Source organism: Pempheris klunzingeri, chromosome 2, assembly GCF_042242105.1.
Source record: "Pempheris klunzingeri isolate RE-2024b chromosome 2, fPemKlu1.hap1, whole genome shotgun sequence".
NCBI lineage: Eukaryota > Metazoa > Chordata > Actinopteri > Acropomatiformes > Pempheridae > Pempheris > Pempheris klunzingeri.
Window position 1 is genome coordinate 8,446,723 of NC_092013.1, and position 26,001 is coordinate 8,472,723.

General features: G+C 41.4%; 1 protein-coding gene across 1 annotated transcript; it reads right to left on the bottom strand.

Moving 5' to 3' along the window:
• Positions 1-366: 366 nt before the first annotated feature.
• mdfi (MyoD family inhibitor) lies at positions 367-24,829 on the bottom strand. Its single transcript, XM_070849578.1, has 5 exons — positions 24,752-24,829; positions 23,037-23,238; positions 12,719-12,856; positions 3,567-3,938; positions 367-2,605 (listed from the first exon to the last, which is right to left on the bottom strand). Exons 2-5 carry the CDS (start codon positions 23,185-23,187, stop codon positions 2,352-2,354), a joined length of 915 nt encoding a protein of 304 aa, XP_070705679.1. The 5' UTR covers positions 23,188-23,238; positions 24,752-24,829; the 3' UTR covers positions 367-2,351.
• Positions 24,830-26,001: the final 1,172 nt, after the last annotated feature.

Sequence of the window (26,001 nt, forward strand, 5' to 3'; positions counted from 1 at the left end):
AACATATCATAATATGCATTCATATTCAGACAAAGCAGTCTGAATGAAATCAGGGTGACCTGTCTATTTTAATACGGCCTGCGGACAGGCAGAGGAGCCGTACCATTAATGACAGTGGAGACCAGTTCTGCTGGCAGTAGCGTGTCGATTCTGTAGGCTTGTTGTGTACAAACTGTAATCCAGTGGTACAAAACTTCTGTTGTTTACTAGCCAGTGTTACTGAGTAAGTGTTACTTTGGTTTCAGTCTCATATAGGTTAGCCTTGCCCCTCAATCCAGCACTCCTATTCCTTTTATTCCTATTCCTGGTGACACAGAACATGTCCCGAGATGAAGCACCATTGTCAGAATCTGCACTTGGAATATCTTGTAAATCCAAACAAAAGAAGTTATCACTTCCATACATAATATTATATAATCCAGTTCTCCCTTCATAAATCTCATTGTTTTGTAAAGAATTGCATTGTTTTCCAGGGCTCTCCAGGACTTTGTCTCAGTTGAGTTTGAACATATCCCAGAATTTGAAACACATCCTATCTGAGTTAAACAGACATGAAAAGTCATAATATCTTCTCAAGTTGCATTAGTTGATTTGCAAAAAGTTGCATTTTCTGCTTCTGTGTTATCAGGTTGATTTACAGCCTTAGCGTATATTCTTAATCATCAGTGTTATATATCAGCCCTTAAAATAGGGTTTAATCAACCACAGCCACATTAGCATAGCAAAAACCCTTCAATGTACAAGTAATTATAGGTCTAGAAACTAAGGTCCAGTAAGAGGAAAACTCTTTGGTATTTCCAAGAAAAAAGGATTGCACAAACAGTATTTGATCAGAGAGGAGAGAGATTTGTATCAAGTCATTTTTAAATGCACAACAGATCTAGGTGAAATCTCGAGAGGTATTGGGTTGGAGAAGGTATGAATCTGAGCATATGAGAGTGCGGGCCTGTTATCAAAAGCGTACCATTCATACTACGAGCATATGGATCTAACTTAGCATAATGTCATGAGATTTTCACTCAAGGAATTAAATTAGATGTTGAGCAATGTCTGCTTTGCTGAGAGCCCGGCAAAACCCGATAAGACAGAAATGTGATTTTCACATTGGAGGAGAAATGCAAATATCTTAACTAAAATCTACAAAACAAGGATTAATAGAGATTTGGCAAAGGCGAGGAATCGACTTGAAAATTCAGGCCTTAAGCTAAGCCAAGGCCATTTGTTCACATAGCAAGAACGACAAAGAAAAATGAAATTTATTAGAAAAGAGATGATGCCTTCCAATCCTCTACCAGTCTTTTACCAGTCCTACCCATTCAGTCGAGAAAGAATTCACTGAATACAGCGAAAGCCTCTTAAAATAAAAAATGGAAAAGTAAACAGGATGTGAAACATTAAACGAGGAGAGACTTTTGATCAAGAACTCGCTCCCTTCACATGTTAGATTAAAGAATTTGTCCATGAGTGATGCTTTCAACTATTCGCTCTGTGATGTCCATCATTTACACTACTCATCTTATGGGACCCATCTTCAGGCTGATGCATGACGCCCTCATGGTTCTTCTCTGAATAAGTCCGTTAAGTGAAGTGCATATTAACAAAAGAAATGTGTCTGTAATATTGCCACAAGCCACCATTAATGTTTTCTTTATCTTGTACATTGCAACAAGGACGACAGCAGTGGATTCAACGTCCTCCACTAAGGGTGTGTGTGTCACAGAGGCCACGGTATGCAATCAAACTGGACGACTTTAACCTTGCCAAAGACAGGAGGACAGACTACATTTCTACGAGATCTGAGCGTCCATTTTCCTATTATGCTGCTGCTCTTATCTACAGAAACACTAAAATCCGGTTAAATGGAGCCATTTTCTCATTTGCCTTTGGAGGTCATTTTTCATGCTTGGAGAACTCCAGTCATTCAGATGGCACAAGGGGCTCCATTGTAGTAATAGCTTGTTCTGTGAGGGTCCAGAGGCCTGGACTGCACGGCATGGCAGACACTCGTGGACCACAGCTGGAACCCACTCTGAACCAAACACCCAGCTGTGTAGTAATGGACCAACAGCAAAGACAAGGCAGGGGAGACTGCTGTCCCATCATTTGATCAATAAGGGAAGGATGAATTCACTAATGACCAATCTCAGCATTAGGTCACATCTTTTGCTTGGCAAACCCTGTAAGAAACATTGGACATATTGTGTAGCCAACACAGCCAGCCAATATAGTGTAAACCACAGAGCCCAGGCAACAAAGACTCAAGGTCTTTCTGATAAGACACTCGTCGAAGTTGAGGCCTGTAGGAGTGTGCAGCAGATCTACTTTGCCCCCTGTGATGGTGGGTTGGGGCCTCAGGAGGAGAAGCAAAGGCTGCAGCACTCCATACAGATCTCCAGGCAGTCTGCAGATTCGCAGCAGGCGTCAATGATGCCACAGTCCATGTCACAGGGCAGGTCGCAGTCGCCACACTCCTCCGTCGCACAGCAGCAGCAGAAACACGAGTCGTCCCCCGCACAGGAGCCGCAGGTGGCACAGTCCAGCACGATGTTACACAGAGTTAGGAACTCACAGAAGAGGCACGCCAGAATACAGTGAACACAGCAGTCTGGAGAGAAAGAGAGACAGACAGGCAGAGTGAGTGGGTTTCTTAACATTCACCATTCATATTTCTTTTCTTGTATTACCAGTTTGTATTCTAGTCACATATGCTTCTTTTCTTTTTCTCCTTCATCCCATATTTTGTCTCTATATACACCAGAAATCATGGAACATGACTGAGTAATTAGTTCGCAAGAAAACATTGCCAGGCCAGATATTAAGGACAGCCAGTGGCCTGGTGGCATTAACACACTGACTTACAACATCTGCTCTTTAATAGGGAGTAGGAAAAACTAATTTCTGGTCTTAACTAAATCGCCCTTTGTAATAAGCCTGTTATCTTTACCTCTCCGCTCAGCCACAGAACCACTCTCCTCTTTGTTGAGCTCTAAGTATCAGCATTAGTCACGTAGAAGACATGACTGTCTGTGCTTGTAATTATTAGTCAAAAGAAAAGACGGTGTCTTTCACCATAGAACAGTTACCTTGAGGTGGAAATGATAAATACCATGCTATTTGTACTTTGTTATTGCTTTTCAAGTGTGCTGGATAGAACTTGCTTCCTTTTAAAGATGCAAAAGTTGATAAAACCACTCAAGTCGTGGTGGTGGAACAGACCTGTATTTCAAAGCAGGCAACAGAGGACATCGCTCATCAGCAGTGACTGAAGGAATGAGAAGGTTAATATACTGAGATATTTTCATTAATTTCTACTTTGGTTTATGATTTTCTGTTGCCATTACCATGTGTAGTTGGTAAAGATAAATGCAATTTACATTCAGTACAGAACACACTCTTCAACAGAGCTGTTAATGTTAATTTATGGCAACAATTTACAAATTACAAATAAATCAGTAAATTCCATTGCTGTTTGTTAGATTTCCAATCTTCTGACCAGACATATGGAAAAACCTTTTTGTGGATATTGAACCTTGCTACGCATCCCTCCCTCTCCAGCCGTATCTCACCGTCCTGTGCCTCTGTAGGGATCTGGGAGCTGTTGCTCTTGGAGCTGCTCTTGCTCCTCTTGCTGCTCTGGGAGGTGATGGAGGGGTTGGACTGCAATTTCTTGGTGTGTTTAGGTCCTGCTGAAGAGGACGAGGAGGTGGATGAGCCGCCTCTCGGGAGAGAGCCCAGCTTAGGATGCTCATGAGGGCCCCCATTCCTGATCCCGTTGGACTGGAGGGCGTGTGTGTGAGACGTGTGCGTGTGATGCGGACAGTGCGTGTGAGGGGAGTGTGTGTGTGCATGGTGCTTGGCTCCGTTGCGCAGCTGGCTGCTGGGCTGTGTCCGACATGGCTGGGTGTGGTGGATAGGCGTAGATCTGGCTGCTGGCTGAGCTGGGGAGGGACAAAAGTACATTAATTAACCATAGGCGGTGGGAAATAAACATTTTTTAATTAATATTAATTCAAGTCAAGTCAGATTAGCGGTGCTGCTGTTAAATGTTCCTGTCACTGCGTTCACATATAAATGTTTTTGCTCTGTGTCCTTTACTCAATCTGGATCACTGGACTAAAATGTAAAATATAGTATTAGACTATATAACAAAATATAGATAACTATCAAAAGGAATCATAGACAGCAGCAATGCATCATTGTAGCATCTAGTCTGTCAAATCCAAAGAACAGAAGAAGAAAATGTGGCCATTTCGAATATTAAATTGTATATGTATTATATTTGGGACTCCCAATCCCAACCCTCCCATCATGGGTGTACATTTTTTTCCAAAGTTAATCCTTGGCTTTTTGAAGTAATCTTCAACTATTTGATTATGTCATTTCTTTATCTTATCTGGAATAAACATTATTGCAGGGTTACCATCATCTTAATAGTGTTTATCTTGCCCCAAAGCATGAGGTTAATTGCTTTCCACTTGTTTTTTTATCTTTTGAAGTGATGGTGCAATATATTTGTTGTATGAAATCATTATTTTATTATTAAATTATTTGTGAAACTTGGCTTGGTAGCGCTCGGGTGATGTGCGATGTCCACTGGGGTGTGGCACAGGATGACAGGATAGGTGCTGTCTGGTAACTGGATACATGGTATGCGGTTTAGGTGGGCTTTTGAATGAAATGACCTCACTGTGTGTCAACAGACAGTGTTTCCTTGTTGAGCCGCAGTGTAGGAACACAAAGACTCTTCTGGGTTTGTCAAACTGAGACTGCTGTCTCATCATAATCACTTTGGCTTTAATTAGGGATCTGCATGCAGCCAGTATGGCCTGGAGGAACAATTACAATGACCAGTGGTGCTTTCAATATACATAAATTTGAGTATTGAAAAAAAGCATTTATATATTTTTTACATTTTATAACATTTTATTGGGACAGAGATTTGTATATAAGGTGAGAGCAGGACAGCTAGCATGTGTGACAATGCAGCTGATCACTGCCAGCATTGTGGCAGGGTCCCTCTCAGCGTGTCTGCAGACTTGTGCTGATGCAGCGTCACTGAGAGAGACGCTCTGGGAGTCCAATTACAAAGCCAACCCCAAAGGCAATAGCTCATGGGAAGAGCTATGTATTTACTGTACTGACCCCTGATCCTTCGTCTAGACTCTTACACAACTACAAAAAGACTTCAGGAAAAAAAGACAGGATAAATGAAAAGAGTGTGAGAGCGGAAAGGGGAGTATTTATCTCTGGAAAAAACCCATCCTGTCAGTACCTGATTTCTTGGAAGAATGCTGTTTTGTGATACAACATATAGACTACAAACACAAACACTTGAGCACATGCACATTTGTAACATTTGGTTCAACGTACCGCTCAGTATATTTTACCTCCAAGTGCTACCAAGCACTAACTACTCAGCTAGAGAGAGGGAGGCAGAAAAGCACACCTCGGCTGCCAAACCAAACACACGCGCTGAAAAGAAGAATAAAATGGAAGCCTGGTTTTTATATATTATGGTAGTATTTAATACCATCCTATTGAGGCCCTAAATATTTTCTTGACCTGAAAGCATATGGTGTAGAGAGGTGTGGTGAGACTTAACAGGGCAGGGTAAAGTACAACAGACCCACAGAAAATCAAAGCAGAAACTGTAGCTCTCTCTCTCTCTCTCTCTCTCTCTCTCTCTCGCTCTCTCTCTCTCTCACACACACACACACACAGTTGCACTGAGAGGCAAACAGAGTGTGGTCCTGAGCTCTAGCTATGAAACACGACTGGCAGTAAAAGCGTCCGTTCGATAACCGCTCTGAGACAGATAACCCATCCAGGCCTGTTTTGATTGGCTGATGGCCGTGGTCACACAACCAATCCAGTGTTATTAAAGATTCTTTCATTCAGCGTTTTCTAACTTTGCTCCAGATGTTTGGCAGGCTGCAGGGCCAGTGTGTGTGTGTATGAGTGTGTAGGTGTGCGTGCATGTGTAGGGCCAGAGAGAAAGAGCCATACTTTCTCCTCTAAAGTATGTCAAAAGTCAATACCTGCTGGTCTCCTGTGTTATGTCTCTCTCTCTCTTCCTCTTTTCTCCCCGACTTCATCTCCTCCCTTTCTGTGTCCTCCCTTTATCCCTTTCTGTCTCTCTTCCCTTTTGCTCCCTTTTAGTCTTTTTGCACACAATACCGTATTTTAATGCTCTGAGCTGGCCAGGATGTAGGTCGGTAAGAGAAGAAGGGGATTAGAGAGAGGGGAGGGGGGCTGTGCACAGTTTTTCAGTATTCCCGTTAGGTCTGTATTGTCCAGGGGATTGTGAGTTGTTGAGAAATTCCTGCTTCTTGTGAGTGTGTGTGTGTGTGTGTGTGTGTGTGTGTGTGTGTGTGTGTGTGTGTGTGTGTGTGTGTGTGTGTGTGTGTGTGTGAGTGAGTGTATGAATACAGTACATAGGCGGATCTGGCAGGCAAACAGACAGACAGAGAGAGACGGGGAGTAAGGACTGTCTCCAAACAGAGCTTGAGGTTAGGCCCACTCACACACACAAATATATGCATGCAAGAACATGTGTGGACACACACTTATGCGCATGCACACACACACACGCACAGAAAAAACACAAGGTCCCTTTGTCTGAGATCAAGAAAGTAAGGAAGAAAGATGGAGTGAGAAAGAGAGAAAAAGTTGAAGAAATGGGCTGCTGGTTGAGCATATTTGGACCAGGAGGATGAATGGGTGTGACTCATAAACACAATGATTCAGCAGTGGTGCTAGTTAAAAATAACAGCAAATAAAGAGCCAAATGACTGTGGGATTAACATGATGAGACTGGGAAACCGCAGAGCATGCGTGTGTGCGGAAAACGCTGCAGTGCTGGCCACTGGGGGTCCCGCGACCTCTGGCACGATGTGCGTATCTACATGTATATCTGCGCAGTTGTGAGCGAGTGAGTCACCCCCCCCCCACACACACACACACACACACCCACCCCCCACCTTATTCACACACCTCCACCTCTTCCTATTCTCCTGGCGTCTCTCAGCTACCCTGTACTTACACACCTCCCTCCCAGACCAGAGAACTGCTGTTCATCTGTCTCTCTATACTTATCCTCTGCTGGAATGAGTCACCAGAATGACGGTGAAGTCTGTCTGTCTCCTTTCCAGCTGCTTTATCCTACCGTCTCCTCTGGTGCAGTTTGTCTGTCTATGTAGGTTAAAGTGTTGAAAGTGTTGAACTATATAGACACATGAGAATAATGTCATAAAAAACGCTGACCAAGTTTGCATTCTGAAATACAACTTAATTAATAAACAACACAGTTAAAAGGATGGATGGATGATACTTGCACCCTCATACTAACTTTACGCAAATGTACATATTTTTGCATTATCAGGTACAAAAGAGCAGAAGCAAAGTATCTCTGTGTCCAACCAAATATTTTTTACTGATTCTAAACGCTAACAAATGCCAAAACCAAACTGTAAAATGTGATTGTTTACTGTGTAAATCACACAAGATTTTAACCATTTTGAGATGCCTGTAAAACATCTATTTTCCCCAAAAACCAGAATGCATGGTTGGGTTGTTTTTAATTGTGGGCTTAAGTCTAAGTGTTAACTGCTAAAACTGTGACAATGGGAAAATGACAAGTTGGTGCTGCATAATGTTATTTTAAACAGTTTCCAATGAGATTTCACCACCATTTGTGGAAGCTATACTGCACGACAACCCTTAGTTGCACTTACCCACTACAGTGACTGCACAAGACTTCAAAATTAGGTGTGAGCAGGAAAAATTAGAACTTTGCTTCAAATTTAAGGTAAATTTGTTGTACAAACAACACCTACGTCTTTTTTTTTTTTTTTTTTACACTTTTAGTACTTTAAAGACATCAAAATAGTGATATATAGTATCCCATCATTTAAAATGAGACTACAGAGTTTAACAGAGTATCTCAGTAAAAAAGTTCTTATCAAGACAAGTTTAAAGAGGTACAGTAGACAGTAGTCTGATTAAGGCTCATTGTGTTAAAATGACATGTTTGAATTGCTTTTTAGGTTTAGCTGTTGGAGCATGTTTTGACCCTTGAGGATTTACTAGAGAGCTGCACTTCTAACAAAGTAGAGTGACATAATCTCAGTTGTGTGTATTTTGAACCCAATCAATCCTCATGATTCCAAACAATCACCTGAAACTGAAAATAACCCAAGTTAACCTTTGAATAGCAAGTATAATAACCAAACACTGTTCTTATCCTTAAAGAAAACAGTAGTTGCCAGCACTAGTGGGCAAGAAAGACCTGTTTGCTCCCATGCTAAGGTTTCATTTGAACAGTGCACTTGGTTACAGTACATCTGGATTATAGAATTAGTCTATAATTAGTATGAAGTGCTTTAACATGAAAGGTGAGCAACCATATATTCATCAAAATGCTTCATTTACTTTTTTGTGAAATTAAATATAGATATTAAGACCCAAAGAAACTCTACAAACTTCCAGTCTAAATACAGAAGAGTGTGATAACTGCTAATTCACATGCTTACATGATCGTAAATCTAATCAACAAATAAAACAAATAGCATAAAATGCAAATCATTTAGATCATTTAGCACTCAAAGTCAACTGACTGCACGTTGACTGATGTGTTCGTGCCTGCACATGTTGGCAGAAGAGCTTTTTCTATAACAGGAAAAACACAGCTGTGCATGAGCATTAGTCTTTTGCGTTTTGTTTTGTAATTTGGCAAGAACATTTCTTTGTTTGTGTGTTTGCATGAAAACCTGAAATATGACTTTAGCTGACGCAAAAAACACAATAACAACTCGCCCAAAACATTCTGGAAAATCTCATCCATTTTACTTTTTTTTTTGACATTCAGTTTATTCTCTTCAACCCAGCTGTTGGAAAACCACTTAAATTGATTTACTTTGTTGCTAATTTGTGCAAAATTCAGAGGGCTTGGTCTATATTTTGAAGAAAAGAGGGAGATACAGTGAACTTGAACAGCATGACACACTGCATCACTAATCCCTGACCTGACTCATCAACCAAACATCTCACTCACAGATGACCCCTGACATAACCCCTGTGACTCATCACTTCCCACACAGCTGGATTTTCGGACACTCGGCTTTGTGTCCCGGTGACACAAATTTGTGTGTGTGTGTGTGTGTTTAAATGTGACCAACAAAGAGAAATTCATATAATCTTGGAATACTGATAGAAAAGGAAAGAGAGACTTAAGGCTTTGCAACGGAGATGGAAAACAGTTTCTGCACAGTGACTGGTTTCTAATTAAAGGCAATGTCACAGTCCTGTTAGATTTCCCACCAACAACACACAGCACACCCCTCCCCTTTGATGACAAGATAATAACAAACAGCTCTACTCAGCATTTCCCTCACACACACTTTCATGCCCTCATTCACACATGGGTAAAAACGTCTGCCTTCTATCTTGTTTATATTCATTTCATTAAATGAAAATATTCCAGACTGATAAAAATAAATAAAGTGGAAGTGCCATGAATGCTACTGTGATGCTGTCAGTGATGAATTGCATGTGTCATTTTTTCCTCATGAGTCCAAAAGAGTGCAAGCGGTTCAACATCTGTGAACATGTGTATCCTGCTGTGACTGTGACGTCAAAGACAGCAGTGTGTTCATGACATCACTGACAAGGAGTGTGTGCTCGACTCAGGTCAAAACACACGCTCACATATGTTAACGGCTCTCTCTGCACATTGTTCTCAGACAGCTTGTCATAGGCCCAGGGCCAGACGCATACTGCAGCTCTGATGTCATCACTGCGAGACAGAACATACGGGTTGAGCGACTGTCGGTTTTCGCTTCTGTTTTCTCACAATCTCACTCACAAACATACTCGCACACAAATTCACAGATGTCACACAGGCATGACCTCACCGCAGACCTGAGTCACAGCTATTTCGTTATGTGTTCACACTCATTATGAAGCCACAGAAACACATGATGATTGATTGATTGGCTGCGGACCCAGACCTGACACAGACCATATTTAAACTGCATTCAGGCCGACAGTGGCTTATGAGGCTCAATGCAGGCAAAGAGCAAAAGACAAACAAATCCTCATGCAGACAGGCATAAGCTGTTCACATTCACCTGAGGAAGGGATAAAGTTTAGAACTCAGCACCATTTAGTTTGAGGCTCATGTCCCATGAACACATGTGTGATTGTGTAAGATGTAGAGGGAGGAAGCTATGGATGAAAGGAGGAGGCACATGAAGGCAAATGAAAATCCAGTAAGGGCTGGTGTGCATGGTGGTACATTTTGTCCAAGCCTACTGTAGTTGCATAACTCTCCCTGCACAGCATATGGAGCTGGTGGATTTCATAGGTTTTATTGGGATGTAAAATAAAGCAGAGAGAGGCAGGGAGAAAATCAAACCCAAACCACTCAGTCTTTGAGCCTGGGGCTGAAAATAGACACACAGCAGTCAAGACAGGTACAGTAGAGGCACAAACATAGAGTGAGACAGCAGACATGCACACACCTACTTAAGTCAAAACACAGCATGCACCTACTTATCCATTTCCTGACTGAACTGCTGGTTATTCAGTTACCACAAACTAGCTCTTACAATGGGGCAGGATTGTGTGTTTGTGTGTTGTGTCACCCACGGCTGGCCTTGGATTCCAGGAAAAATGCGCGTAGCTTTCTAACACATGCTCAGGTGTCAGCTTACTCAACCGTCATCTCACTCCCCAAGTCCTCCTTTCTCTTCCACAATCCCTCTCCCCTTTTCTTTGAATGACAGGAAGCACAAATTTAGACGACTCTAGCGCATCTAAAATTTTTACAGTGCTTTTAGGTCAGTGACCAGCCATTGAGACAACCTAGAGTTTTGCGGGTGTCATTATTGTGAAGTTTGATCTTCGAAGCGAATAAATGACATAGCAGAACTAGTTTGACAATTAGGTTGAAGTTCTACTTTTTTCACACTGGAGTAAAAGCAAGAAAAATACATGCGGTGGGGTAATGATATAGAATACTTGCATAACCTTTCGCTTTGATACAGAGGGTTGGAGCGATGGCACATCAAGGAGAGTGAAAGAGAGCCTCTCCCAGGCTGAGACATAATTGCTGGACTTGTAATATGAGGGAGGGAAATGGGTGGTGGCAGTTAGCGATATGACTCTGAAAGGAGAAATTCCAGGTGTTGTGACACTCCTCAGCAGCAAATTGAGGTTGAGAGGTGCTGATACACCCAGTGAGAAGTGTAATGATTGGACAGCTGGAGATTCTGGGAAGCAATTTAGACTTTGAGAGCCGAGCGTAAATAAAGCACACACAACATGAGACACATTCAACTCTCCTCCTGCAATTTGCTTACTCCAGAACGACTGCCAACAACAGGAGCTACTTTAAGTCACAGCAATGAGAAATGTTATTGGAGTGGATTGGTCAAAAAGGAATTTGCACAAGAGAGAGTCCATGTAAAATCAGAACTTCTGGCTTGTGTTGCAGAAGTTTGAATATCTCCTTGAAAATCTCATTGACATTTGTAATAATGCAATTTTCTGAAAATCAAGCCCTGGAACAAAACCCTGCTCAAATGCTCAAAACCCTGCTTATGTCTAAGCAGAGTTAGAATTAGTTATTATTGTTTTTCATTTAATATTTTTGTTTTAAACAACCATTTCCCACGAGCCCAAGGCCGTTGAGCTTGAACCATTCGAATGAACAGGGAGGGACAACCTGCATAGATGTGTTTTTTTTTCTTCATATTTTATCTAAAATAGATATAAATTTAATCTGTAATATAATTTTTCCATTATTCTATGTACAGACAGTAGAGAGAAGATCAAAAGTGTCGAGTGAGAGGGATCGATGACATGTAACAATGGTCTCTGACTGGACTCGAACCAAGGATACTGTGATAACTTGGTTAGCATTGATATTGTTTTAAATAGTTTTAAATAGGCTAAATGTTGGAAAGATGACATTGGTGATGTGAATGTGGGTGGATATCATGGGCAAGGGAGTCTAAATCAATGGGCTGTAGTTTTAGTGAATGCTAACAAATGAATCATTGTTGGACTTTTGAAAATACTAATCGCATTTACTTTAGCAGACACTTACTTATGTATCTTAGAATAGCCTTTGGATAATAAACCCCAGAAACAAATCTAAAATTTCAAGAGGGAGCATTAAGGGTAATGAAACTGATGGGACCAGCTAGCCTGGATGTGACAGACCATCAGCTCTCTATTGATCATCACCCTTTTTTAAGGTGTTTATTTTGATGAAACTGATATCAAGACGTCCTGTAAATGCTTAAACGAGACTGTGAAATGGAGGTAAACGCCACAGTGCCAGTCACACTCACCTAGTGCTGTAATGGAGATAAACTGACTGTCCCAGTCCCAACAATAGACAGACAGAATGCAGAGAAGCAGAGGGAAACAGAAAAGAGGAGGTGACTCATTTCAAGTGTGGAGATTTGGGCGCAGGCTTACTTGTCTTGAGAAGTCAGAAACTTAACCTACTTAGCTGACAATGTAGATATTTCTGTCTGTGTGTTTGATTACCTGACCTATTTCTTCAGGGTGTGCAAATGTGTTTGTTAAAGGTCAGGACAATGTGACTCATCAGACCAGTGATCGGTAATGGAAATAAAACACTCACCAGTCCCTCTGAGTCTGTGTGTCTATGTGTGAATGCACAGACCTCAGGGTGCTATTTACTCACATGTGATACTCTTGCCGGGTGTTGTGAGCTCCGTGTGTGAGAGCCTGCTGTTCCACTTGTTTCCATCATCGCTGAGCAGCCTTTCTGGGGTGCCATTTAACCTCAATATGAGGGGCTCAGTATAGGTATGGGCCACATCTAGAAAAACAAACACATGCAAAGACAATTTTAAAAAACAAACAAACTTTAAAACAATTTTCTGTAAGACCACAAAGTTTTATGTTTCTGTTAAGTTTATTTGGAAGGTTTTGAGGTTCAGCTTTTCATTCCTGGATGAGTAACTGCTTTCCATGTGGATATTATCAGGTATCACCAACAAGCTGTTTTCCCACTTGTAGTAAACATGTCTGCTCCCATGTCATTTCCCATCCACTAGCACTTAATTAATTTAAACAGAGTAGTTCTGCTGACTTCAACAAAGCAGAAGATTTTGTCTTTATACGTTGGTGTGTGTGCTGTCCTGAACTTGCATCTGGAAGCAGTTAAATCCAACCCCTTGGGACTGTTTAGGGGTCCATGTGTATGCTTGTGAAACCTGAAATCTGCGTGGGTCTGTGTGTGTGCTGGGATGTCTGTTTGTGTTTGAGAGTGGGTGTATGCGTGTTTAAAATGAACACATATGAGGATGTGCACATAATATACATACAGTAAATACATGTCTAGGTGTTTTATGTGTTCACCGGCACCAAGCAGCGCTCTAATGAAGCTGTTATTATGCACACACACTCCTATATACATACACACTACACAGAGGCCTTCAAAGCAGGCAAGGCTTGGGCCTCTGAGAGGTGCAGACTCATTCCTGGGCAAATGGGAGCCAGCTGGGTTTGATAAACACACACACACACACGCGCGCGCACACAGACCAAACCACGTCCTGTGCGTGGACTCAACACTTCCCGGCTATGTTTATTTACTCTATCCACTCTTGCTCACTTCTCTATCTGTCCACTCTTTCCTGTCCCCTGCCTTCCACTCTCTTCGTCTCCAGTTCACATTCCCTCGCCAATCTTAAAAATGAATTCCTTCACATATTTGGCATAACTCTATGGAGTAATTCTCACTTTTACAGCCAAACATATATAATGCCAATGCAAAGGTGTCTCAACTGTAGATGCAAAATAATAGGTCACCAGTTTATTTAAACAAAGTAAAAACAAAAGAAGGGATTTCTATGGATGAGCGGAGTAGTTAACTGGTTCTAATATTGTGTTTATCCAAATACAATCTGAAAAAACCAACGGCAAGGGCCAATGTTTATGAGCTTCCACTGCATTCAACAGATATGTGGATGATGGATAACAAATAACCAGGCCAGACGGCATTTTGGCTAATCTCTATAAACAGATGAATTTTAATTTTCTATTTTAAAAAATACTTAATAAAAAGCTAAACTGTCATCGGATGATTGCCAGTGAGTTCCCAGATAGCACTGTGTTCCACCTCTTTTGCTCTCCACAGGGACTGTTGCTCAGTGTCCCAATCACTGGAAACAGTTTCATCTCTGTTTGTTTCATCAAACTACTGTTCAAAAAGTGCAAGAGTGAAATCCCAGTAAAAACCTTTCTTAGTTTAACAGTTGATTATCAGTAACTACACAGAGACTACAAATGCATTTGCTACCAAGAATCTTGTCCGTTGCCCACAGATTCTGCATCAATGTACAGATATTAGTCCAAATACACCTACTCTATTAATGCTTTTAAGCATTTATCTTAAGACAATTTGGAGACAAACTTTGCACTTTTCATTAACACATGACAGGAGGTGTGCATGGTACTTATGGAGGTACTTGTTTTCGCAATCTTTTTTTTTAAAAATATTTGTAATGTTTTATGTTGAAACAGAGAACCCAGAGCCACCGTTTTGTGTAGCTAAGCAGGATGAATCTACAATATTACCAACCTGCCCGCAGAGCACCTTCAGCCTGGCAGAAGGAACACTATCTTTATTTTCTTAGAAAACATATATCAAACCTACTGGTCTGAATCGCTTGGTTATGTAAGGTGGTTTAACCTTGATGAACAGGAACAGTGTTATAATCATTGGAGGTTTCGCGTTTACCTTGCCTTTCATGAGTTTGTGTGTGTGTGTATTTGAAAATGTTTTTGTGTGTAGTGGGATTTCTGTGTGTGTGAGGAGACGTAAACAGGAACTGAAGGGATGGGAAGTGCGCCTGCTCTTCCGTTCTATTAGACAGTGGTACACAAACACCACACGCACATTTACTCATACTTCAATTGTACCTTCCTATATCTACCAGCTCTCTCCACACACACATGTTTGTCTCCTGCATGTGGAAGCAATTTCTAAGGCCCATGTTGTATCCATTAGTCTCAATCAGTCGGCTTCAGATATGAAAGCCACTAGTGAGAACTGTTGCCCTCAACACTGCCAAATGTCTCCTTTAGAAATATGTGTGTGTATTATAGGCTATGTATGTCACTAGTAAGCAGTGTATATGTCTATCTATTATCGCATGCATTCACCTTTCCATCCTTACTTCTTTTTTTTTGTATTCTTTGGATGACAGTCAGCATTCAAAAGGTTTCAGAGAAGACAATATCTGTAACTCCGTCCATTCATCCGTCCATAGGCCAAGCCAGCCATATATGTAGTCATGTAATTTTAATTATCTGTTTTAAATATCATGTTTAATACTGCTATAATAAGTTATCAATTAGCACATGTAAGTGAAATTAATCAGTTGACCATAATCGCCCATTGTTCTATGCAGCTGGTATCCATTTTTATAAAAATATTGAGGATGGACCATAAAAATTAATATTTCACTATGTGCTGGCGGGCAACGATTGACTTTAATGGCTGTAGACAGTTGGCGGGTTTTTTTAAAATATTGAGATCTGTAATATAATTTAAACAAAAATTGCTTTAGGTGGCATTTGTCGGTTACACTCATCCTCTTTCTCATGTTGTTTTGTTCTCATTCTCTGGAAGCTGCTTTTCGGGGCAATTATGTCATTATCAAAGCCACACGTAAGCGCAGCGTAAGCAAACTTCTGGGAAGGAAAGAATAGTCTCCTTCAGCGTAAGGCCCATGACTCCACAGCAATCATTTCAAGAAGAGCCCATTATTGCTACATCCGAGAAATACAGATTTAGCTTAACAGCTGTATGACAAAAAGTGTGACAGAAGTAGTAGTAGTAGTAGCAAGGACACCAGAGTGGCGCTGCCCTTGTTGGAAAATTTAATGTAATAATACACACACCGAGTGTCTGAATATCTCTAACACCTGCATATTCCTACTAAGAGTGCAACATTCAACTGAAGTGGGGTCAACTGAACCCTCCCAATACGTCAATACAGTAGTAGCCAGTGGAGTACTATGGGTTAATACTGTGTAGGTCTTGTGACTCAGTCAAAGCTTTCCCTCTGTAAACGTTCAAAACCACGATTGTTGGAGCTAAACACATCCCCACCAAACCCCTAGTGCCATCCAAGCAGGCCTTCAACCAATTGGATGTTGGCATCAGCATCAAACCACCAAACCGCGCGACCTCAGAGCCATTTCTGAGATCTGAGAAAGATGAGCCTCTAATTCAAATCAGACCAGAGCAATCAAGAGCCGCTGAGGAGATCTGGCCGTGCTTTTACACGTGTGGGTGAGTATGTGTATTTGTTTGTGCATGCTCGACTGTGTACGCGTGCGTGTTTTCATGTATGTGCATGTTCATGTATGTTTGTAATTTGGTGCATGTACACGTGTCAGAAGCCCTGAAGGGGCGATCCAGAAGAATGTCACTTTCCTGGTAAACAGTTAACCATTAAAACAAAAACATATGCATCACACAGGGGAATGGTTAGCATAAACACAACACAAACACACACAGAAGAAACACACACATGCACACACACATCTAGGTTATGTGAGATAGCGAACAATGTGACATATCCTGGATCACCTGAAGGGGAGCACAACCTGCTGTTCCTCTGGGTATGATCTCTGAGGGGGGAGTGTTGGTTCACAGGGAACAGAGAGCTGAGCTGAGTTTACCTGCTGCCTTTTAAACTACGTGAACCCTGTTTCTACAGCTTCACTAACATTTCTTCAGAGGCACAGACTTCTACTGTGCATACAAAAGGAGGTCTCTGAGGTGTGTACATCCCTTTGGCAAAGACATACAGTACATATGCACCTTACCAGCCACAGACAGGAGCAAACACACATCCAAAATGCACCACATGAGTTGATAAGGTGAAATGTTTATCATATAATATTTCTTGATACCCAAAGACATTCACATGTTACAGAGTGCACAGCAGCAAATGAGGACCAGATCAAGATAAATTTGAATTAAATAAATACAAAAAAATAGAGGTGACAACAAAACGAAATCTATATGTGACATATGCACTACAATACCGGGACTATATAAGTGAATCGTGCAGATATTTGTGCAAAAGAAGTCTAGTAGCAAGCACGAACTCCAGCAGCCATGATGTGTAAACTATAAACACTGTATTAGTATGAATAACATGTATAATATAAGTCAAAATGTGATTTGGTTTATAATGTATTTATAAAATATACAGTATGTGCAGTATATGTAATACACACACACTATATAGTAATAAAACATTACCATGAAGTATGTGTAATAGAATGGAAGACAATACTACGATATAGCATATCATATAAAAAAAAGTACAATATTAGCAATCTATTGGTAATATAGTATTGTTATAAAAGCGATAAAAGTAATATAACGCAATGTAAATCAAAATAATGTTAGATTTATTTGTGTTTTAGTTTTAGTAGTTTTCAATTTCATTTGCTCACCTTTAATAGACTACATAATTAATCAAATAATTAGAAAAACAATTACCAGATTATATAATATATGTGACCATTACAGTTGCAGCCCTACTTGAAAATGCACAATTCAGGCACAAATGGGTGCACACAATCACACCCTGCTGACTCATCTCTAACAACACAAAGATAGAGATAAGAGTTGAGAGAATTGGAAAGAAGACACAATGAGATGAGGTGAAGAGCAACCGAGCAGAATAATGTTCAGCAGAGCGGAGTTAGTGGAGACGACGCAGTAGCAGCTCTCTGGCCAGCAGTAATGACTGGAACTGATTGAAACCACACACACAGCCGCTGGGGTTTTGACCAGGACGAAGGATACTACAAAGAAAAGAACACGTGACTAAAGCAACAGCGTGGTTTTTATCTGCATCCCTCAACAAATACACACACCCATACATGGACACTCACAAAGAAAAGGAAAGGAAAGGCGGTTATTAAGCTGTAATCCAGCCAAAAGTTGAAAGCACACACACAGAAACACGCACAGACACACACAGACTCAGACACACACACACACACACACACACACACAGACATTGCACAGAGGGGCTGTGAGAGTGCAGTATTGGAATATGTCCAAAATCAGAGATTATAGCTGCTGTGAGAATGAAGCAGTGTAAGCTCATTAAAGACAAAAACTGTCTGCTGTTGAATAGGCTTAAGGGGAATTTAATTGTGTTACTTTGTCTCTGAGATTCCTCTGGTTCCTGGGAAAATATTGTACAGCTGCTTTGCTAGCTGAGTGCTATACTGCTGCATTTAACACAAGAACCCAGAAACAGGGACCACACCACCAGATACACAAACACACGCACACACACACACACACTGTACAACAAATGGAAACTAAGGACAAACAGTCTAACGGTCATAAACGATACTAGGATAAACAGATTTCAGTAGGATTTACCACTCAGGAAGATAGCGGCAGAATTAACAGAGAGACAAAAGTGAACATCTGCCCTTTATTGCACATTTTATTGGCATAAAATTATTTAAAATGTCAATTACACTACAATTAAAATGCACTGTTATCTTATCTATTATCTATTTTTTTTATCATACATTTTATAGTTCAGCTGTTCATCTTCACTCAGACATATCCCTATCACTGCCACTGTAAAAAATGAATATTGAAAAATACATTTTGATATATTATTGTATGATGATATGTTTTTTCAATATCATTTGCTTCACATTTGACTAAACACCTCTGCCACAAGTGTAGACTTGGAACCGGAAGAGACTCAATCACACACCTAAAGGAGCAACAATGAAATCTGTAACTGTAGCTGTAGCTGTGTCTCAACGAAACAGAGAAACAGACAATTTGCTTGGGAATTTGAACTATCACATCATGCTGACACACTCTGTCAACAGCAAATGGCATGGGCTGTGAGGATTTGGAGACACTACTCGAGTCAGGAGAGTTGATGAGAGAGAGAGAGAGAGAGAGAGAGAGAGAGAAGGCCACCAGAGTGGCAGCAGCAACAGTTTCTCAAATGTTTGCGAGGCGGTGAAGGAAAAAAAAGCGAATGCTCATTTTCGTAGTTCAAATATGCTGTAAAAATGCCTCAAATTGCTTCTAGTTTATTTCAATCTCTGTGAGAAACCAAATTAGACACGAGCCTCAACAAACCTCAGGGACTAAAAAGGAGCAAGTAGTAGGCAAAAAGCTGCATCTACACACTGGAGTGAAAAGAGAGAGAGAAAGACAAAGTAAACATAGTTAAGACTATGATGTAGACAGAAGAATTGTTCTATATAAGATATCTGACTGCTAACCCTGATCTTTCTATTGACAGCTCTGCACTTTGGCTGCCTGAGCCAACGTTAGATTGACAGACTGACAGGACAAGGTGCATCACAGCCCCAAATCTGAAAGGTTCAGAGCTCTTGAGATGAAAAATATTATGTGTATAGATGTGTAACTGAGATAGTCTAACAACTGTTCACTTTCTGCCAGCTGTCGGCCATTTATCCTTGAGGAAACTACAAGCCACCAGGCTGAAACTAAAAGGATGTGGTCAGCTAATGCGAGATTGTTTATCCAAGGAAAGACTACGTCTTGTTAAGCAGCAAACGGACACATCAAATAATAGAGAATTCTGCATTTTTCTTAACTAAACCATTGTTAGTTGTCCAATAGCTGCTGACAACAACAAGCTCCAACCTACTGCACCTTGTTAAGACACTGATTATAATGCAGGTAATAGTTGATGGTGATGAAAGTTGTGCCCTTTCAAATTGAAATTTCAACATAAAAAGATATTCTTGTTTGGCCCTGACTGAGAGACTGACAGAGAGAAAGATAAACAGAGACAAAAGCAGAGAAGTGGGCAAAAAAAAGGAAGAGAAAAAATAGAGTGAGAGAGATGCTGGTGGTGAAAGAGAATGAGGGAATCTAGCATGTGGTGGTAAGAGGCTCCTATATAAACAGACAGCCTCATTGCATCTTCATGCCTGAGTGAGAGCAACACTCACAACAGCGAGAGGCACACATCTGTCGACACATACACCTCTATTCAAGGGCCTTGCAATGACTGAGCAGAGCTTTATTCACTCACAGCAGAAAAGACTGCTACCCACGTGACAGGCGGGGTAACCGAACTCATCACACAGAGCACAGAAATGAATCACAACACCCATTTGATATCCTGTCAACCAGCCTGAACAGAAAGATTCATACAGCCATTGTTAGTTGCAGGTCTATTGTATTGTATTGAACGTGATTGCAAGCACGTGGAGAACACGCAAACTCCACACAGAACCTGGAGGCAACAGTGGTAACCAGCGCACCACCGTGCTGCCCCTACACAGAACGTATCAGAAGAAGGAATAAGAGAGCTGGCAGAGTTGGTACTAGTTTGCCCCAGTGCAAAATGTGGTACTGCAACAAAAAACTACCCAAGCCCAGAGAGCAATTTTCCCACAGACAGCCATTCAAAAAGATACGTCTGTGTACTTTACACTGAATTTCATACAAGGACTCAGATTTGTTTACATAAGTCTGGTTCCGCTAATTGGAGAAAGTTGACTGATCAGAAATAAGTAGGCATGATTAAAATTGTACAAGGTATCTTCCGAGATAGCTTGCTGGCTACATTCATGAAAAATAGGAGGAGATAAATAGTAACAGGTGTGAAAGACATAGTTGTTGTAAGTGACCTTACAGAAAAAAAAAAACCTTTACTGTTCTTAGCTACAAATGGATATGCAACTTTAATTGGAATAAAAAGTGTCATCTAGGAGCCTGTTATTCTAATAATGCATCCGTAGGTATGATTCAGGCCTAAGTTATATGTGCCTCTATATGTGCCGTTGTGTTGTCCCAGAGCCCTTCACTCTGCAGGTAGAGGGATGGGTGGGGGGGTGAAGCAGGGTGCTGAAAGCAGGGCCTTGTTGCCCTCAGCAGTAGACTGACCAATCTTCTCCTCCCCACCCTGGCTCACCTACCTACTCTCAGCCTACACACACATGCACACATGCACACTTACACACACACGCTAGACCAGTCAGCTAGACAAGCAGTCTAACTTTAGCGGGAGAAGCCACAGTTATACTTTGTATTGGCTTCCTGAAGAGCAAGCACAGGTAAAGTAAGCACAGCTATGAGAACATGTTCAGGCACAAACCTTCTATTTAATAACTCTAAATCTCTTCACGGAGGTATTATCACCAAATCTGATGCTGTACTTACACCCATCATGGTAAACCACAATGCAACAGAGAACATAGATGTGCGTGTGTGGATCCTGTGTTTTCGCACATTCAATACAGTAATCATAATAGATTGAGTTGAGACTTGCCTTAAAAAGCATAACAAAAGTAAAAGAACTCATCAACCATCGAAGATTTTTGTGGTAAGTGCCCATGGCAACAAGCCACTTATATCTATGCACACTTCCCTAACTGTTTACCACACCTAACCTAATTACCCTGTAGGACGTGCACTCTGATCTGCAGTCAGTGCTGCCGTCTTCTCACCGAAGGAGGAGAGACAAAACTCGAATTATTTTGGCTGATCCTGGATGAGTCATTCAGGCACAATACTGCCCTGATTTGGTCCATGTCCCACTGCTCCCGCCCCAGTGTCAGTCAACCCTTACCATGACCAATCACACAAAGGGGAAGGGTCATAGGTTCATTCCCGAATTCCCAGGAGTCCTATTGCGGACTTTAAATGTTCCACAGTGCTGCATTGGTCCTGACCCCTCATATCATCCAAGGCGTCGTGTCTCCCACACACACAGATCTCCAATCTCCTCAGTACTCAACTGTTTTGCCTGTCAGTGAGAAGGCCTCTTACCTAATGAATCACTATGACATCCACTAAAAACACACAATGACTTTTCTAGAGGGAGTCTTCAGTGGGAGTCACTAGAGCACAGCTTCTTAACCTACCATCAGTGATTACTAATCGGCAGTCTTAAAGTTTTAAGTGACTCAAGATTATTACACTTTGGAAAACTTACATCAACCTTAGACACACTTTCACAAAGGCGAATAAATCGGTCTATTCTTGTCTTTGGGTAAGACGGTCCCCTATAGCTTGTAAAGAAAGGAAAATGCCTTCCATACAACTGTCTATTCACACACATGCTGGCCAACCTCAGACCATAATGAGGTTCACATAAATGAAAAGGCATGGAGAGGTCTTCTCTCTCAGCCCCAATCCACTGGCTCTCCTTTTCACGTTAGGAATGACTTAAAGCTTCCATAGTCCATCCATATAAGGCTTACTACTAGAACATGTTTATGTGGTTTAATGTTCAAAAAACAACTTTTCTCATAGCAGACGTGGCTCCTGCAGCTGTTTGCAGCCTCTTTCTTCACACACTGTTTTAGAGGAGCAGAACAAGTTGCTGCTTTGCTCTCACCTTCACCATCTTCATGACCCTGGGACATGCAGGAGTTAGTGAGGAAAAAACAATGGTGGACAGCGACGTGGATTCAGGAGGTTTTCAGAGGGCGGGGACACACTAGGGCTGGAGGAGGTCACATGATCAATAGATCTCTTACGACATCATAAAGGGAGCCAAATCTAAATGGAGCATTTTCACACACATTTACTGAAAGATGGAGCAGTAGCAACAGAGTGAGGGTGGTCTGAGTCTGAGGGTCTGTAGGTACACCGGGGGCACATATTCATGCTGAAAAGACATTCAAAAGTGCTTTTTGCATATCATGGGACCTTTAATCTCTCTATAACTACTTTCTGCCTCCCCTTTTTTTGTGGCAGCCACACATATACAGACACAAGCACACCAAAAACAACAGAGGAGGTTTAATTGAACTTGGTGGTTATAGTTATAAACATTAGCCTGTTAAAGGCATGCCCCGACCCATCCCATAACTGTTTGTAGAGTCTCTTGTTCTTTAAAAGCACACTCGCTCACACACACAGAAACACTACCAGCTACACACCACATTTAGGAGAAGCCCATGTAGGTTTTTTTCTTCCACAGCTTCTTCCTTACCTGGACTAGGACAGGGTTTTGGGTTCGGGCAGCTGTTTGCACTCTCTGTGGTCGAAGCTGTGTTTGAACTGGGCTGTGCAGCTGGTGGACTGGGGTCACCATCATCAGGCGGCTCCGGGGAGATGGCAGGGGCACTCCTCTCCTCATCCATGGGCGTAGGCCTGGCTCTTATGGGAGGAGGTGGAGTGGCCAAGGAGTGTGCCTGACACGCAGAGAGGACATAGCCAAAAATATAACTACAGCAATGATTGTTGGGGTCACATGAAATATTTCACATCGATGTACAAAAGGAGCAGCAAGTCAATAGGCCTTAGTCAGGCTGAACCAGCACAATTCCCTCCCAGCTACTCTAAAATACTTCAGGAGGGGGCAGACTGCTTTCATGAAACAGTGGTGACACAACAGACATGCCCAATCATATCCCACTTATAATTGATAGTTTTATAACTCTTTAAACTTGTGTTGTGCCAGTAATAACAATGGCAGTCTTACTTATCTATTTATATACAGCATGTCTTTGATTTAAAAGTCCCGAGGTGCTTTAAATCAACATGCAAATCAAGATGAATCCCTTCGATGCTAAAACGTAACATTAAAAGAAACAGTGACAAAAGGAGCATTGAAAAAAAAGAAAACGTCAAGAGACGGAGAAATTCATTCATGAAAAAAAAATAGTTCCCAAGCTTTTCAGTGACTTTAACAAATAGTGTCTCTCATGCTGACTCACAAGAAAATGTGCATAGTGGTGAATAAAAGCAACAATTTTGTTCATCACTCCCTTTAAAGATGAACATTATCTATTAAACCTTTAATGTGATATATGTAAAAAAAATATATATTTCATGCCACTTTGAAATCAAATAAAAGCAAGAATATCTAATACTTGTAAATAATAGTTATTTTTGGCACAAAACCACAGCCGTATAATTAGATGTACTAACTGCTTTCTAAGTGACATATAATCTCCTTTCTTCAAACCTTCATGTTTGCTTAATAACCTGTAATCGGGTCTCAGCTGTGTTTTATCTGATAGTTTAGAATTTCATCAGCCAATCAGAGCCGAGCACCGGCCACGTTCTAGAACTCATTATGAAGACGGGATACGTTCATTGTTTGTGTCACGTGCCAACGTGTGTTTGGCGCGCGCCACCCAGCCGAAGCTGCTCAGCTGGACAGCTGTTTGCGCGCTCCCGCGGTTTAGCTCCGCACTCGCTGTCTCCCAAAAGTTTTGACAACCTACAGCTTAGTTTTTGCGAAAGCGCTTGATGAAGCGAAGTTTAACCGGTTCGCGCTCGATTTGACACATTTTGTCCCCCTTAAATAACGAGAGTGGACTTAGTTTTATACGCCTGAAACTGTGAAAAGTTTTAAGAAGTTTCAGGAAAAGAGAAAAAGGCATCGCACGCCACACAGAAAACCAGTGCCAGGCTTCTGGGTTGCACATGAACTTTTACTGAGATTTAAAAAAAAATAATAATGTCTACACTTTAAAATAAATTGTACATTTTGCAGTGATTTTATCCTCTCTCTTAGCTAATAACGGGCGTATTCTGTTCACCTTTATTGCATGTCTGCGCCCAGCTTTCCCATAACGAGTCCCTGCATGCTCAGACCGAGCTGAGCTCCAGTGTGGGGATTCTTTTTTCTGTCAGCATTCATTCTGCAGAATAACCAGCTTTGATCTACAACAACAGCACGGGAAAACAACCTCTCACCTTCTCTGTGGCTGGGACACGGGGCAGCCAAAGCTTGTGGCTAATTCATTCTCTGACCGCTCCAAGTGGACTTCTCGCCCTCCGACACCTTTCCCGTCCTCTTTCCCTCCACTCTTGTCACTTCAGACGACCACCGAGTCTCTTTTAGGCTCATGTAGGTGCCCCAAACTCCCAGTTCAATGCATTTTTCTCCAGCGAGGACAGTTTTCTCTCCGCCTCCAAAGTTGCTCTCTCCGGCTCGCCCCGTCCTCCAGCGCACCAGATGTTGGGAAGTTTGTGTGTGTGTGTCCCTGCAGGCAGCTCGCTGAAGACGCTTTGTCTGCACTGCAGCTTTCCTCACCTTCTGTTGCGTTTGTGCAAACAAAGTAGTCCCAAACTTGTTAAACTCTTCAAATGAGCAGTATCCCTCCTGTGTAGTCCGTCTCCTCTGTCTTTCACTCCCTCTATACTTGCCTCAGACTTCTGTGCTGCAGCTATTGGACAGGAAACTACAGTCAGCAGTGACTGTGCTTCCTCCAGGCTAGAAACTAGTTGGGCTGAACTATACTGTCATATAATTACCCCTTAACCCGATCCAGACACAGCACTAACACAGGATAGCTTTCATCAGGATTTACGGGCCCCGGGAACCATATGTTTTGTCATTAATAACAGACTAACAGTTTGTCAATATCACTTTTTTTTGTAGTACAGTGCAGGTAACAATTTATAGTCACTCAAAATCACTTAAATGCAACATATCTGTGGTCCTCAGTTAGGATCACTATTTTAGCAATTGCAATGTCATTTTAAATCTTATGTCACAATAGTCCCTTAATATTCTGTGTACTCACTGTTATTTTATATTTGCATTCTTTCACTTCTTAAAAACAATTGGTTTAAATGGGAAAAGGTGGTTCCTTAGCAGCTTTTTGTAAGCCATTGCTGTTTTTTTTTGTTTCAGCATTTTAGAAAGTTACACTTGTAAATGATTAAACAATTTCTAATTCTTCAAATCAATGGCCTTTTGTTTCATAGGATACCAAGTACATGTGTTTTACTCTGACATGAGTCTTTTAGGTGAAGGGGCACTTTAAGTGTTTTGTGACTCACTTCGGGAATTTTCTTTATTCATCCCAGTGTGCAGGAGGCCTTTTAATATATCGCGTTACTGGACCAAACAAGGTCTTTTTTTTAGGTCAGCAATGACTAATGACTCAATAGCTTTCAAAAGCAATGACTGCAAGCAAAGGTACTAATGCATCTTTCAC